The 16,760-nt window shown below is 38.5% G+C and overlaps 1 protein-coding gene across 1 annotated transcript; it reads left to right on the top strand.

The window, feature by feature from the left end:
* The first annotated feature begins 256 nt into the window (after positions 1 to 256).
* On the top strand, positions 257 to 16,335 carry LOC129412249 (phosphatidylinositol 4-phosphate 5-kinase type-1 beta-like). Its single transcript, XM_055165417.1, has 5 exons — positions 257 to 491; positions 9,960 to 10,050; positions 10,138 to 10,200; positions 10,948 to 11,078; positions 14,524 to 16,335. Exons 3-5 carry the CDS (start codon positions 10,138 to 10,140, stop codon positions 14,852 to 14,854), a joined length of 525 nt encoding a protein of 174 aa, XP_055021392.1. The 5' UTR covers positions 257 to 491; positions 9,960 to 10,050; the 3' UTR covers positions 14,855 to 16,335.
* Positions 16,336 to 16,760: the final 425 nt, after the last annotated feature.

Here is a 16,760-nt window from a genome sequence, read left to right as displayed (position 1 = left end):
GTTCATCATTTTGAGAATTTGTCAATTAAGCTTGACAAAATGTATAGGCAGAACACAGCTACACTTCCACTATAGTGGGATATTTAGTAGTAGTTTATTTCTGATTTTATAAACAAAATGAGGGCAGATTTTTTTGTTTTTGTTTTGTTTGTTTTACATCACCTTGGTCCCATAGGCCCACATCTTGCAGGACTTTTTACGCAGTCCTGCAGGGGGCATGTTGGAGTTATTTATTCTGTTTCTATCCTCATTACAGTCGAGCAGAGAAATGGCTCTACGTAAGGACGCAGGGCTGGGGCAGAGCACGGGGCTTCTCTGCCCGCTGTGGGGCTCTCTTCAGTGATATTCAGCGGCCGGTGGTGAGAGCGCGGCGAACTGCGTATATCCACTGAACTGCGTTTGCCAGTGGTGGTGTGGGAAACGACGCAGCAGCGACGTAAGATTTCTTCAAAGACTGCAGCACAACGTGACTTCTACAGAGGCATACAGCTGTGAGTTTTTCTTTTTCACACGACATTTTTGGCCTTTAAAATATTGCATCTGATAACTTCAGTGACACATACGTGTTATGGATCACTTCCTGCGCGCGAGGGACAGGTGAAAACGGCAGGTGTTGTTTTCTCAGCAACTATAGCTAACAGTAGTGGGATGATGGATATAATATTTTAAAAACATGGATCAGGCCTAAAACAATATTTCTTAACTAACAGGCCATTTTGCATTTTTGTTTGCTTACAAATGAGGAAGTTGTATATGTTAAAAGATGTGGAAAGCTGATTAGTTAAGCGTATACTTAGATAGATTAAGAAACTGTCTGTCTTGCGCAGGGAAAGACACTGTTATGAACTTTGGCTCTTCAGAGGTGTGTTAATAAATGTTGAATTATGTTTTTGTTGGAGTGAGAAGTGTGGGGGAGATCTACCCACGTAAAGTGTGACTCTGCTGTAATCACTGAGGATACAGTGTCCCTTGGCCTCAAGATTGTCCCCATTATCACCGCACTTTGCAGTCAAGTGCCACATTTCTCTTCTTGCTACCACTGGCAGCCAGGCTCTATGTGTCCCCTCTGTATAGAATTGGGCTGATAAATAAGATACAGTACAAAGCAATAGCCTATTTGTTATGAAAAAAGTTGTATTAATGTACAAATTTCATCCCAAGTTGGCTACAAATTGAAAACATTTTGAAACTGGAATATTTTGGAAAATTCATTTCTGGAGTTGCATCAAAATGTGTCAATTTGTCTTTTTTTTTAAACAATTTATATTTTTAGGCAATTGATATTTTACTTTATAATTTATTACACATTACTGTATCTTTCCAGTTTAAAAGATAAGATAAGATTTTTTTTTGTTTATTCATCCTCTGTGGAAAGAGGAGTCAAGTTCATTGTCATGACTCATATCATGACATCATATTCATAGAGGCAAATGATGATGTCACAATAATAATTAAATGTGACCTTGCCTTTCTCCATATTATACACCAAAGTAATTTTCCAAAACTACACATGATTTTATGCCCATCTTTGAATGATTTTCATGGGTTGTTCACACAATCTATCTGTTAAACAAAATGGCTACTTATACAAATGGAGCCAGTCAGATCAGGTGATAGTTGGAGATGGGCTTTGCTTGTCATGCTCTGAACACTTAGGTTCTAATTTGACTGAGAGGTAGTGATTGTGGCTGAAGGAGTTTGAAAGGGAAAACGACTCATGCAAACTCAGTGTAACAGCATCCTGGCCTCTGCAGTGCAGCCTCTGTCTGCTGCAGCTCCACTTAACGGCTCCTCGTCACTGTTGTGTTATGTAATATTTATGTTACCTGTAACTAAAATTGTATTCAAAATAAGACACAGGACTTCTTTAACCAGTTGCTTTTCTGAATACAAATAAGGAGAAATGTAGTATTATTTGGAGTTTTGTCTTTCCTCTTGGATATTCCTGTCTTGGGTCACCATGGGTGCCACAGTGTTTGCATATTGGACATAAATTTTATGCCACATTTCTTTTCTGATGCTTGTCCATGTTTCCAGGCTTGGAAATGAAAGCACTTTTTCAGTGTGCAGTGTTTTAAGAATTTCTAATAATTTTCATTAGTCAGAGCATGCAGAGATTCATTGAAAATAGGACCTATACTACCTCTATATTACCATCTTCATTTACTGAGTTTAGGACCAGTGTAGCCCACGTAGGTACAGTATACTGACTTTAGATTCCTGTTTTAATTTAAACGTTCTAAACGTAAAAGATGTATTTCTGTAGTAACCTTTGGCTTTCACAACAGTGCTAGAAAAACAGTGTGTGAGTGGATCCTGTCTTGAATAATTCCAAAACAACATGCACATGAGGCTCATTTAGACAGTTACATAAGTCATTGCCTCCAACAGGAGTTCTCAGCCCTCTCTCATTCCTGATAATGGCCAAACAGACAATGTGCCCTCTGTCCACACGCAGGGGTGCGGCCTGGCAACGTGTCCAGTTACATTCAAGATGTTGTGATAAAAAATACTTCTCCCCACAGCGATAATGAGATCCAGCAGTGTAGTGCTGCTGTGGGCACAGATTCACTTTACCTCACCGTGCTCTGTCAGTGCTGTCAGTAGTAAAAGGCTTTGTCACAGCACTCGTGCTAACAGCCTTTTTATTTGTTTATCAAAGCATTTGCCCCCTTTACTTTGTATAGTGTGAGTGATGAAGTTAATAAGAGGATCGCAATGTATCTCAAGAAACATAAACGTTATCAGAACAATATGGTACAAAAGTTTTCTATAATATCTCATCTGAATTTGATGGCATCAACAATAACAGAGGTTTCTTTGACAGTTCATGTTAAATGACTGTAATGTTTCATTCATTTATTTCCCTCCATCTTTTGTAAATAACCTCTTTTTCAGTATTACTTTTTGTGAGTTATTTATTTTTTACAGCGCCCAAGTTTCATTTTTAAGCTTATTCCTAATGAAGTGAGTACTTTTGCTTGGTGAGTACTTGGTATAATCATTACACAGTAATACTGATTGTGTTGCTAAATAAGCTTTGCTTGTCTTGTTATGTCAATGGGTAGTGACCCACATTCTCCATTCACCATGTGTAGGCCTGTTTGGCCCTTGTCTTGATATTTTGTTCTTCTGTGAGGCACAGGCTGCACTACTCTGTATTTGTGCTATCATGGCGTTTATTGTACTCATTGAATGGGCAGACTGTCCCCATGTCAGCAGATATATTACTGCTGATAACCGCTGCATCTCACCGCAATCCTTATGAGCCGTGTCTTACACTGCTGCCTGGTACCATGCTTACTTCAGCACACTAAGCTTTGTTACACATTATTATTTCGTTTTGTGAAAAACACATTCAAATGCAGTATTGAGACTCAAGGTGTCTTATGTAACACTGTGTATTTTGTGGCTCCCATTTAAACCCTGTAATTTCCTGTTTGTATATGGTTAATGCTACCACAGCTGTAAACAAACTACAATCACATGACTGGTTCATTGACTCACAAAATTATCAGAGATCTTAATGACCTTCAGAGTTTCCTCAGCAGAGAAAGGACAAAAGGTGCCCAGAGGAACTGCTAAGTGGTCTGTGGAGCTCTTATTGGAACTGGTTGATGGACTCAGACAACAATACTAAACCAAAATAGAAGACATGAACAGTAGAACACATACTGTATGTGAGTATATTTTTTTTTACCCCAAGAGCCCTTGCAAACTTGTCATTTGTAGTAATTATTGCATTTGATTTTGTTATATCATATTTTATAGTTACTTGCATACATAGACATGAGTGGGTTTAGCAGAGCCTTCAAAGGGGGAGAGGGCTGATGTCTGCTAAGAACAGCTCACCTTATGTTAACTTGCCTTAAGAGGACCTTGGACCGCAGGGCTCGTTCTGCTGGATTTGGTCATGTGACTTTCCTGTCCAAGTGCTGTATCAAGGATTACTTCTACTCCTGGGAGAGTAGCTGCGTAGTAATTGTCAGCATTTGTGTCACAATCATAGACTAAATGGACATAGCTAAGCTGCGTGATTATGATACATGATTGTAGCATTTAATACAAAACCGGATTTCAATGAAACAGTTAAATTTATCTTTAAACTTAAACAGTTTAAAACAATCCACTTCCACAAGTGCTGTTATGGGCATAATATAGGTATAGTAAGGAGCAGAAACAGCAGTGAGACAACACTGGATTTTGACAACTGGGGCTTGTACTGTCAGTAACTCCAATGATTTGAAATGTAGAAGCAGTTATAATTACACAGCTAGAAATCTACACAATTAGAAGTCACAGACTGTATAAAAAAGTGGACTAAGAAAGTGTGACATTACCCATAGACCAACCAAATGAAGCTCACCGAGGCCAGAGTGTTCACATTTGGAGCCAGTTCCACATTTGGAATAGGAATTGATTCAAGGTCAAAATAGTGAAATAAAAACACCAGGATCATGCAGAGTGGGTTAATACGAACATTTTAAGACCAAAATGAGCAGACTGACAACAGCAGTTACGGAGAGAGGGGTGACGTTTTCTCAATACAAAGTAAATTAGAGCATGTTTAAAAGTCTACTCAGTTACAGTAATGTGAGTAGTTGTTTTCCATCCTTGACATGTTTTAAACAGTTTTTTCATAGTTATACCATAAAATGGGATAAAACCTTGTTGAACTTTCTTAGAACTCAGAGTGTTTTCCCTCCTCTCTCACTGGTCCATGGCCTCCTGTACCGCTCCAGTCCATCATGTGACGGCTGGACACAGAGGGTGACCTGTCCTCCACTTAATATGCAGCAGAGCAGACACACAAATCACAATCACTACTGTACACAACACGCTGCAGTCTCTATGGGGCCTTTGGTAAGAAATGCTTGTCTATTCTTGGACTTTAAATGACACATATCAAACTTTAATGAGTTTTTATTTAACTATATTATGATTGTTTTCCCTCACTGAGTTTAGTCAGTTGTATTACAACTGACATTTCATATTCTATATGGACTAATCGATTCATCGATAGTTTTCCCCCAGCTCAATCAATAATCTTAAATTTCAGCCCAAGGTCAGTTAGATTAGATCAAGGCTGAAAACTCACCTCTTCTCCCTGGCATTAGTGCTAGCTAATCAGGTTATGTTTTTATTGTAGTTTTCACATGTTATCTGTATATACATATATGCAACTGTTTCTTCTGTTTTGTTGACTTGTATGAGAAGCACTTTGGTCAGCTGAATTCGTTTTAAATCTGTTATATAAATAAACTTGAACTGAAATGAAAAACCAGTGCCATTGCACCCTTTAGTCAACTATTTGCTTCTCTGGGCTTGTCTTTAGTTGAGCACAAATTTCTTGTCTAGTACATAGACATATAGTGAAAACAGTTGTCACTTATATCTTACCAAATTCAATGTTAGACTTTCCCACGAGCGTTATAATGATGTTAGATGCTGCAGTCCCAGACCGCATAAAGATACATCTGTCTCACATAACATACATAACATAAGTGTTGTTTTTACATTGCCTCTGCTGGTGACTGTGGGAAGGATGTTTAGTCTGGTTTAGATGTAAAACTTTCACATTCAAACAGCAGGCAGCACTTTGAAGGTACAGCACAGTTTGTTCCTTAAAGCACCATTATCAAAACACTTCTATTATAAAGACCAGCACCATAAAAAAACATTTTATTATTAAGTTATTGTTCACAGGGAGAAAACTATGCACAGACTTTATTCTGCTGCTAGTTCACCACTTTATCCTCTTTGGACCACGTTTGATCCTGACCTTATTCCACTGCATTTACTTTTGCTATAAATTGCACTTTCTTTGTGGTGCCACTTCCAGTTAAGCGAGAATGCCATTTATTTCTATGGAAAATTTGGGAAAATTTTGGCTGCTAAAATATGATGTAAAGTTGATTGATTTGTTTAAAATGTTCAATGTTACATGCACCAACTAATTAATAATGCACAAGTTTTCTGGGAAGCTTTAAAATAACTTTGTAGTCCATATAAAACATATTTGCTGTGAAGATCAGCGACCCGATGCAAAATAATACAACCTGAATGACGATGGCGGTGGATAAGGTGAGGTGATAGTATAATTAATAGCAATATTTTCCTCATCTTTATCTATCTCCCTTTAATTGGTCTTAAAGCATTTAAAGATGTTTCCAGTATTGATTTCCTGAATTTCAACATAATTTCACATCATCATCATTTAATCATTGACATTATTGCCAAATTAAAGTCTGAACTCTGCACCACACCATGTGCTTTTAATGCTGACATCTTCATTAAAAAACACTCAAGCTGATCATTGATGAATAAAAATAACTGAGTCTATAAAATGTGATCAATTTCACGTCCGTACAACTGGAGAGGCTGAGTCAGACATGCTCCTTATATAGCCTTTGTCTTGTAGAACTTCTTCAGGCTACATAGTATGAGGATCATTGGTGAGCTATGACCACCAACGCTATACTGATGTATATGCTTTTTAAAATAGCATAAAAAAGATATTTCCTACCTATTAGACAGAATAGACCTAAAATGTGCTGAGACACAGAAGTGGTAACAGTTACATAAACCCCTATGATGCTGGGCAACACCTCCTGTTTTTACTTATATCACCTTCTGTCGCCTATCTCCTCTTTTTAGGGCTCTTGTAAAATATTAACAGCAGAAATAAAATAAGGGGCTTTTCTGACCATATGCACAGTTAGTAAGATGCCCCACTCTCCGGCAGGCTGCACTAAGCTGATTTCTATGCATCTCCTTGATTATATCTGCTTAAATCCAGATATCAGTGCTTATCTAAAGTCTTATGTTGTAGACTGAGAAGGTCAGAAAGGCCCGGTGGAGCAGCCGTTAGCCCTGGGCAGTACTAGCCTCCTATTGATTCTCCATTGTGTTTCAGGTCTGCTGCAGTAATCTAATATTACCCTGGGACTCAAGCTGTGCGGCCATAACCTATTAGCTATTTACTTATATTTAGTTAGGGCTGGGTTTTTCCTGCTGCTTGGACATCTTTAAACAGACGAAATGGGCATCATAGCAGACAGTCTGCAGAGCTTGCCAAAATTGTCTTGGCTGAAAAAGCTGTTAGATTTGCACAGGGGCGGCTTCATTGTGCTGTTGGTGATTCCTCCAAAGGAAGAAGAGGGAAATCTTACGTGGGAGCTGTGTTTGATCTAGAGTGTTTGTTTGAAGGGAGGTCACGTTTCTGAAGGGCACTGTTGAGAAGAAAGTCTACTGTAAGTTAAGTAAGTTCTTATAAAGAACTTGATCATTATTATGAGCAGCTGTTAAAACCTCTCTTTTAATGCATTTGTTTATAATGTGAATGAGTTTGAAATGTTTGAAATTCTGTTAAACCTCTGGTGTGGGAGGAGAGAAAGATGGACAATGTTGCATGTGAGAAGATGTTGGGGAGGGTAAATCTAAAGTGGTGACTGAGCAATGTCAGTTTGTTTGTATCAACTTTGTCAATTGTCTGTCTAAATGTTTCTCTGCTAATGTTATGACTAATTATTTTTGTTATTTTTTGTAGTAGTAGTAGTTTATTTATTTAATGAGACAGGGATAGGGCACAGTATACATTAACCTTAACAGGAAATTGTAGCACCAGTGCTAATTTCCACCTGTAGTCCCTGGGCAGATTGTATTGAATTAACCTTAGCTATTAACTAATGTGGAAAACGAGAAATATACACTACCAGTCAAGAGTTTGGACACGCCTTCACATCCAGTGTTTTTTTCTTTATGTGTACTACTTTCTACATTTTAGACAAAGGAGACATCAAATGTATGCTGCAAGTCAAGATATATGGAACTAGAAAAGCACTCAGAGAGCGCAGACCTCTGCCAAGGACTACCCCCATTTTTTATATAAATTGAAAAAAAATCAGTCTTCTGGATCAGATCCGGATCAGCCTTTGGAATATGAAAGAGAATCCCATTGTCCATCCCTGAGTCAAATTTCATGGGGTTTGGTCAATAATTAACCGAGATACTGAGAAACAAAATTTTTGGCCCCATTTACCACAATGTTAACTAAAATTTCAAAGTGATCCAGAATCCAGGATTTCTTCCGGATCACCCCCAAAATGAAATCAGTTCTTCCTTTTCACATTTCCAACAAATCCTGAAAATTTCATCAAAATCGGTAAATAACATTTTGAGTTATGTTGCTAACAGACAAACAAACAAACAAACAGACAAACGCCGGCAAAAACATAACCTCCTTGGCGGAGGTAATTATGTAGTAAAGAAAAAAATAAATAACAATAAATAATAAAATATATATTTTTTGTATTTTATATTAAAATCCTCACAGTAGTCACCCTTTGCTTTGTTGACAGTGCTGCATTGGCCTTCTCTCAATGAGCTTCAGGATAAAGTCTTCTGAAATGGTTTTTACTTCACAGCTGAGCCTCGTCAGGGTCAAGAAATGTCACAAGTGCAAACTAGTGTTCAAAGCAAAGTGTTTTAAATATCAAATATCTCTAAAAGGTATTTAGCTTTTTGTCTTTGCTACATTCCATATCTGTCCATTCTTTTGATGCCTTCAGTGAGAATTTACAAAACTAAAGTTTTGACAAGTTTGGGCACACACAATAAAGGGATGAATCAGCACACCATTTACTGCTCACTGCTCTGTTTGAATGGATTAAAAAAATAATAATAATAATAGAAAAACCAAAAGGATCTTTTTGATATTATTCAGTTACCCTTTCTGTAGCCTCATTCATATACATTTTGCACAATATAATGATCAATTATACAAAGTGACATTCTGCTACAAATCAAATATTCAGACAGTATTTTAGTCAGATTTGCCACTAGGTCAACATGTCCATTCATCCATCTGACCCCTTTTTGTTGACTAAACGGTTACCCACAATCCTGCTGTTGTGTAGTGCAGGTGTAGGCCTCACATGGACTGTTCTGGAAACTGTGTGTTGGTGCTGCTTAGCTTTAGGGCCAGGTGAGAGGGGTCTAAACAGAGCATTCATACTTTCATACATGGGCCACAGCCTGTAAGCTCTGTTATTTGCCTAGAGCAGAGTTACTACAACACTCACTAGCTGTAGTGACACCTCCCACCCCTCCAAGACAATATATTTAGTTTTGAAATTTTGCATATCTTTGATTTTGTATACAATATATAATTTACTTCTTGGTCTACCTTGTGTATTATGCCTGTCCCAAACTTGGATATGGGTACATCAGAGAGGGCATTTGTAGATTTAATATAAGAAATGAATATGCAAATATAGGGTGTATGCCCAAATGGGAAAAGACAAAAGTAAAGAGAAATATAATTTATAGTGACAAACAAAACAACTCACTGATAAGCACCTACTTCAGAGATAAGAGTTTGTGTCAAATTGATGATTTGGAAAACTTTGAAAAGATTAACACAGTATGTCTGCTATAGGGTGCCAGTGGACAGTAGAGGTGACCGCTGGGACATAGTGCTATTTATGCTGACTGTGCAGTTTGTCCTGTGTAATACTCAGAAGGGGCAGGTGAATTTATATGCAGGTGGTGATGTGACTGCAGACTTTGTCCAAACTTTGGTGGAGTTTCTGTAAATCTCACAATTTCACTGCAATGCTACTATTCCTCAAAGCACACAAAGTAACTTTAAAGTGCCACTGTGGATTGCAGGTTGTTTGTTACGCCCTATCAATCCACATTTTTCATTGCCCCGAGGGTCCCTCATTCACTAATATGTGATGTTTTATGCTTCATCTGCAAACAACCTGGAGATAGAGATGTGAAAAGTAAAGATGTGACACAATATACAAAGAACAGAGAAAGAGAATACATGCAATACAGAAAATGTGTTGGCAATTATTAGTAATCGTGGGCACAAATCTGAAGCATCATTCAAAAAAAGCTCAAATTGTACATTGTAAAAATACCCTAATGATCATTTTAAACATGTTTTCCAGTGTTCAACATCCAGTCCAGAGGTACAAACAATGGCCCAAACTCATTTTCAAGGGATTTTGCCATGATTCGCCAGGTGTTTCTCTAAGCAAGGCAAGTACGAGTTATAAATTGAGCTATATTCATATTTCAGTACGGAGTCATTACTAAAAGCACAGTAACATTTGCTATGCTCTTCAGATGTCAACCACAACTGAAAATGGGATGGGAGGGGGCACAGCCAGAGAGAAAACATACAAAAAGGTAAGCTCCACTTGTAACTTTAGTTTAACTTTGTTTATTTACTACCCTCTATTTCAAATTCTTCAGTGAATTCTAAGTTTCATACACCAATGCGTTTTTAAATCATGCAATCTTTCTAAATGTCCTTTTGCAGCACAAAATGTCCTGAACCCTTTCATGGAGAACTGCCATGAATCACTTGAGTCCTGCTTAGTCCTGTTTACTTTTTACTTAAGATAGCTTCACTTATTTACTTCATTGGATGTAAACCATTTCCCTCTACTAGTGGTGGGGGTAGTGAGTCAAAGGTCAAAGTTTTGATCCTAAAGAAAAACATAATTACTCTGATATGCCATTTTTGCAGTTTTGAGTTAATGAGTTGCTTTTGAATTAAATGTAATTCTGTTACACTTTTTTTCCATCCATTATAATGTGTTTTGTACATAATACTTGAAAGAGAAATCCACAAGATATGAAACACATCTATATTTTCAATCTGCCACAAATAACCTGCCTCATTTCAATTATCCATGAGTTTCAGAGTGATTAAAAAATGGGCAGTTGCCATAGCAATTATATATTCTATAACCAGGAAGCTGAAACCCATGATATTTCTTGTTATTTCAGTATGCTTCCTGCTATATAATTTGTCTTATACCCAGTCGAGATGCATGTTTTGGTGTCTGATTTGGGAGAAAAGCAACAACAAGCAAACCACTATATGTCAATTATACAGCACTAAAACATGCTGTTTTCTTTATTTCCTAGACCACGTCATCAGCCTTGAAGGGGGCCATTCAGTTGGGCATTGGCTACACAGTGGGGAACCTGACCTCGAAACCTGACAGAGATGTCCTTATGCAAGATTTCTATGTGGTGGAGAGTGTTTTTCTGCCGAGGTGGGTGCTTCGACATACGTCAGAACATAAAGGGCCAGTCGAGGTGTAGTGCACCTTATAATCACTGTTGAACCAAGGTCTCCTTTCTCAGGGTGTTTTCACACCGACAGTATTTGGTGCGCACCAAACGGTCCATTCGAAGCAAAAGTTGTTAGTTCGGTTCGTTTGCGTTGGTGTGAAAGCGTCAATCGGACTCAGACCCGAACCAAATCAAGCGGACCGAGACTGCAAAAAAGAGGTGATCTCGGTTCGCTTGAATCCGCACCAAATGACCAACTTTGGTGCAGTTCCTCTGGTGTGAACGCGAACCCGGGTTCAAACCATAGACAGTAGGTCCAAACGGACTATTCGAAATGCATCATGGGAGGAAACGCGTTTCCTCTGCCTGAAGTAACGTGCTGTACGACTCCAGCGCAGTAACAGATTGTTGTCCAGACGCAGCCGCGATTCATTTTCAAATTATTTTACCAACAATGGCCAATACAGAGAATGTAACACAAGAAGATCAGAGCAAGTACCAGTGTGCGATCGTGTGGCTCCAGAGTGAGTCAAAAAGAGAAGCCCCGGTGTTCCCCATGTTCACGTAGCAACCAGCATTTGTTATTTTAGGCTTTAATTAACCAAATAATTTCATGGCAATAGGCAATAGCCTATTCAATTGATACAACTTTAGAAAGTCCCTGTTTTTAGCCTAGTGTGAGAAATACAGTCGGACTAGATCCAAGCCAGAGTCCCGAACCAGCGGGAGCAGCTCCTGTTTAGGCCGGGCTCAGAGAAGCTGGAGCGGGGAGCCTCGACCTGAGGAAGCGCTTTCTCCGGGAAGAACCAAATGCACCAAGGACTGACCGTCAGAACAACATATAACAAACCAAACTGGACTCACGCTTCTGTCTGGATGCTGCACCACCTCGGAACCAGACGCGATTCTTGAGCGCGGAGGACCAGAGTAGCCCGCACAGACCTGTAGGTAGTCCACAGCGCATTCTCACTTTCCCCGCACAGAACCAGCGCGAAGACGACGGAGCGTTCCCACTTAGACCCAGTCCACTGCGCACTGGTTTTGCTCGCCACCGTTTGGAACCAGCACATGAAGGACAGAGCCTCCGGACTTACGCTTGTAGGACGACAGAAGACCAAGGACCAGACCCCAGCGCCGTCCTGAGGAGCTGCACGCTACTGTGAGTGCTGTTGGCTGCTGCTGTTACCCGAACTCAGGACTGATGTGTGGTGAGTTTGAACAAAGTTCTACATATTGCTGTTTTATGAGTTCATGATGATAATTTGAGATGAGGACGGCCCGTGGTTTTAACAGGAACATCGGTGTTGATAACTGGAGGTATCGCCGTTTTCCTGAGAAACAGAGACACGTCAACCGAACCAATTTTGGTTTGTTTGCCGGTGTGAACGCGGACCACACTGGAGTGTATTTGCTACATAATAACAATTTTATTGCCTGGTGCGGACCAAATAATCGAACTAGCGGTGTGAAAACGACCTCAGAAACAGGGCTGAAGTAACTAACAAATCAAGGTTTTAATTAAACTATGCTTATGCAGGAACTGAGTGCATGAATAAGTAGGCTATTTAGTATGCTTCTGTACTGTTTTCTGATCATGTATGCTTTTACAAAACTTCATATTTTTTGTTCTGCTGTAATTGATATTCACTTACTTATCGAGGAGGAGAAGATTATGAATTTCTCTGCTTATCTTTTATCTGAAAATACAGTGTATCTGCCTCGTTAACAAATTGAATGTAGAAAATCTAAGTTTTACATAAAAAAGCTGTAGAGGATTACCCTACCACCAGGAACTTCAAAATGAGATTAAGATGGGCCTCCTACAGTTGTGGCAGTGTGTGTCAGATTCATCTTTGGAGCTGTCTGCAAAATTACATCAGCGGCTTAAAGAAAGTCTTTATATAATCCACCACAGGCAAGGAATTCTTTGAGAGACGAACATTCACACATTTATGACAGTAGTGACTTGACAGGCGTTGGATTTAAAACAGCACTGAATGAAAAAAGGAAAAGGAAGTGTATCCCCATGTCAGCTCCACCTCAGTATGCAAACTCCATATGGCTTATGCAAACCTGTGCTTGGCATGCAATGGCACTTTTTACTGCCCAGTTCCCTAGCAACAACTAAATAAAGAGTATTGTTTGGTCAATAAACGGTGAGCCAAAAACCTTCACCTGTATTTGAACAATTTATGCATGATACATTTAATTTATTCTGTTTGGAGAACCTGTATATAATTGAGCAAGTTCTGTTCCATTTTAACTTAAGATTTAAAAAAAACACAGTGAAATAATCAAGTGTAGTTACATAAACTACTCAAATATGACATTGCAGATTTTCTGAAGAAATGAAAAAAAAGTTAGCATTTGACACTATTTTCCTTCTCATCTTGCTTCTCAGTTATTGATTTTAGAACAGTTAAAAAATTGCTTTTTTTTTTTTTAAATTGTCTCCTCAGAGAGTGCTGCAATGATACAGATGGCTTTACAGTTTAATGTCTGACATTCCCTTCTTCTCTGCTCTCTCTCCGGGGCTTTGCCTGGTTGTTTGTCCTGTCAGTACACTTTTAGATGACGGGATTTGTCGCAGATCACTTGTGTATCTTTGACAACAAACGCGCGGCCAGTTGGTTTCCTGATTAGATTGAATGGCACCAGCCCTACTGTTGTGTGTTGGGAAATGGTTACCAAGAGATTGTGGTGCCAGCATGAGCAATCTGCTACTGATAGAGGCTAACTGTATCTCAGTGTTTTGGCTTTTGCTTATGTTAAACAGAGCAACCAACATTTCTCTGTATTGTAATTGCAGGTTTATTGTTACAGTGTAAGGCAAGACATCTCTTGTGTTAGAAAATAAGATGCCCTCAAAACAACATGTAACCTCACTACCCAGAAATTTTGCTAGAGATTTAGAGCAACTCTCAAAACAAAACCTTGATTAGCCCAATTTCACGCAAATAAGGTCAAAACTGGTAACTGATAACATAATCATCTATTCAAACTGGTTTCAACATTCGACACTGCATGACAGTTAATGTGTTATTTTTGCTCTTGTCTTTCTGGCCCTTGGCTTTTTGGTGGGTTTTGATTTAGTCCAGACCATGTAATCAGATCCATCTTTAGTCTCCAGGCGAAGAACTCAATACAGGGCAGTTTGACACTACAATAGACAAGTATAGGTTCCCATAGATGCCTTTAGAGTATAATGCTCACACCAGGGTGTAGTGAGTCACCAATACACAGAGGTACAATTCTTTCAGGAATAGATTTAGCCTATGTGTCATGTTTATGCCATGTACTGCAGAAAAGTATGTTTATCTGATCATTCTACTAATGTATTGCTTATGATTATAAACTGCTCAGATGTTTTACGATTAAACTAACCATTAAACCAGAATAATCAATATAATGTACCTCTTTTGGCAGTGAGGGAAGCAACCTGACCCCAGCCCACCATTACCCTGATTTCCGCTTCAAGACATACGCTCCTCTGGCCTTTCGCTACTTCAGAGATCTGTTTGGAATTAAACCAGATGACTACCTGGTAAGGTACACATTATACAATCCACCCTCTCTAAACAAATTGTCACTAAATAAAGAACAGTCACAAAACTTTAGGGGGCACGAGTGCTACTTGGATGTACAGAAATTGTGCAAAATTGTCCTTTTGGTGCTCTTCGGTGTAGGGACCAGTCTCAAATACACAGCTGAAAAAACTGAGGCACTCAAAAAGGACAAAATAATTAAACGCCTTTAATACCACATGGCAGATAAAGTTAAAATCAAACCTGTTTGTCCTGATGAAGGCCGAAGAGCCGAAATGCGTTGGCAAGATAACTTTATCTGCCATGTCATATTAAAGGCTTTTAATTATTTTGTACTTTTTGAGTGCCACAGTTTTTTCAACTTTGTAAAGAACAGTCACAATTTGAAACAGTCGAAGGCCTGTGTGTAGCTTTCCTTCATTCTGGGGAAACAAGTGCCCTCGCTCCCACTGACACCCCTGTCAAAAGCCCTGTCGGAGCTAGGGTAGTTTCCTCTGCCACACTCAACATACGTCTATAGCTCAGTTGGTAGGTAGAGTCCACTGATCTGATAATTTGGCAGGTCGAATCCTGCTCTCGACATAAACTTCTCTGGTTGAGCAGTCAGTTGAGCAGTCACTGACCCACAGGTTAGCGGTGCAATTCCAGTTCCCAGAATACTCCTTGAGCAATACATTTAGCCTTCTTTGTCCCCAGTGTCTGCATACACTGGTGTATGAGGGTTGTTGTGTCCTTGAGCAAAACACCTACCCCCCTTGCTCCCAAGTGTCTGTGTACATTGGTGTGTGAGGGTATATTTGAATAGGTGAGTGATTCCTTGATATAAAGCGCTTTGAGTGCCTTCAAGGTGAAAAAGCTCTTTATAAAAATTTGACTATTTACCATGATTTGAAAAATTAATAGACTGGACTGAAGTTGAAATATAGAAAGTCATGCATTGAAAGTATATAGCTTACTTTTTTGCTTTTTTGCCTTGAGTGAAATGATCTTATGTGTGGGTTCCAGCAGTGGTTTGTACACACAGAAGGTCTTATTGTTTAGTTATACAACGTTTTCCTGCTTCATCACACTGACAGTTCATAATATTAAACAAACTATCCCCAGAGTCTGTTTAATATTACTATGCATGTTCACAGCATGCCCCTATCAAGTCATGATAGATGCATTGTACAAACTAAAATAATGGAGTTGCTCTTGTTATCCATAGAACCTGTGTTATATAAGGATTATCTTGTTTTCTTTACAATAAATCACATTGCCTACAGGTTTTGAAATGTTGGACTCACCATATAGAACAAAACAAAGATGAAAGAAGCAAAGGGACCATTACCGGACCCTGGAGATGGGTTAATTTGGACAGACACAAACCTCTGGTCTTAATTAAAGAGACAAGCACAAAGCATAGCCAGCTTACGCACAAGGCTAATGCAATGAAGTGCTGACGTGTTTGTGTGCACGACTCAAGGTGACTGCAAATATTGATTGAAGAAGGCAAGGGCATATCCACTTTTTGCTTCCTGTTGTAATTATTGAATAACCCAACTCATCTAGTCAAGTTATGAAAGGTTCTGAATTAGATCAATTTGTGTTTTGTTTATTTACAATTTGTAGTTAAAAAACAATTTATTTGCACACTTTTTTACATAATTAAAATAATAGAAAATTTTGATTTGGGATACTGTTACAAGGTCTACACGGTGACTACTATATATATATATATATATATATATATATATATATATATATATATTATATATATATATATATATATGTATGTATGTGTATATATATCTATATATATATATATAGTTATATATATATATAGATAGATAGATAGATAGATAGATAGATATAGATATATAGATATATATAAATGTAGTTTGTGTCCTTGTTTAGACCTGACTTTAACTTAGTTCTGTCTTGATTTAAGAAGGTACAATATATAATCTGCTTTTGTGCCCTCAAATGAAGTACAGAGCAATGTATGGGGGGTGTTGCTGAAAATGTTCGAGTGAAAACGTAAATTACTTACATGACATTACACATTACATATATGAATTGCTCTAAATACAGTTTTAAGTGGTTAATGAAAAGGGAAAACCATTTTAATATTAAGAG

Source organism: Boleophthalmus pectinirostris, unplaced genomic scaffold (genome assembly GCF_026225935.1).
Source record: "Boleophthalmus pectinirostris isolate CB_2022bp ecotype Guang Dong unplaced genomic scaffold, ASM2622593v1 HiC_scaffold_756, whole genome shotgun sequence".
Classification (NCBI taxonomy): domain Eukaryota; kingdom Metazoa; phylum Chordata; class Actinopteri; order Gobiiformes; family Gobiidae; genus Boleophthalmus; species Boleophthalmus pectinirostris.
The sequence above is the reverse complement of the archived record's forward strand: the minus strand, read 5'-3'. Positions and strand labels throughout refer to the sequence as shown.

Excerpts from the sequence above, each read along its gene's own strand:
- LOC129412249 (XM_055165417.1), top strand. The coding sequence starts at position 10,138 with ATGTCAACCACAACTGAAAATGGGATGGGAGGGGGCACAGCCAGAGAG. Across the intron at positions 10,201-10,947 it reads GAGAGAAAACATACAAAAAG|ACCACGTCATCAGCCTTGAA; the intron begins GTAAGCTCCACT and ends TTTATTTCCTAG. Across the intron at positions 11,079-14,523 it reads GAGAGTGTTTTTCTGCCGAG|TGAGGGAAGCAACCTGACCC; the intron begins GTGGGTGCTTCG and ends CTCTTTTGGCAG.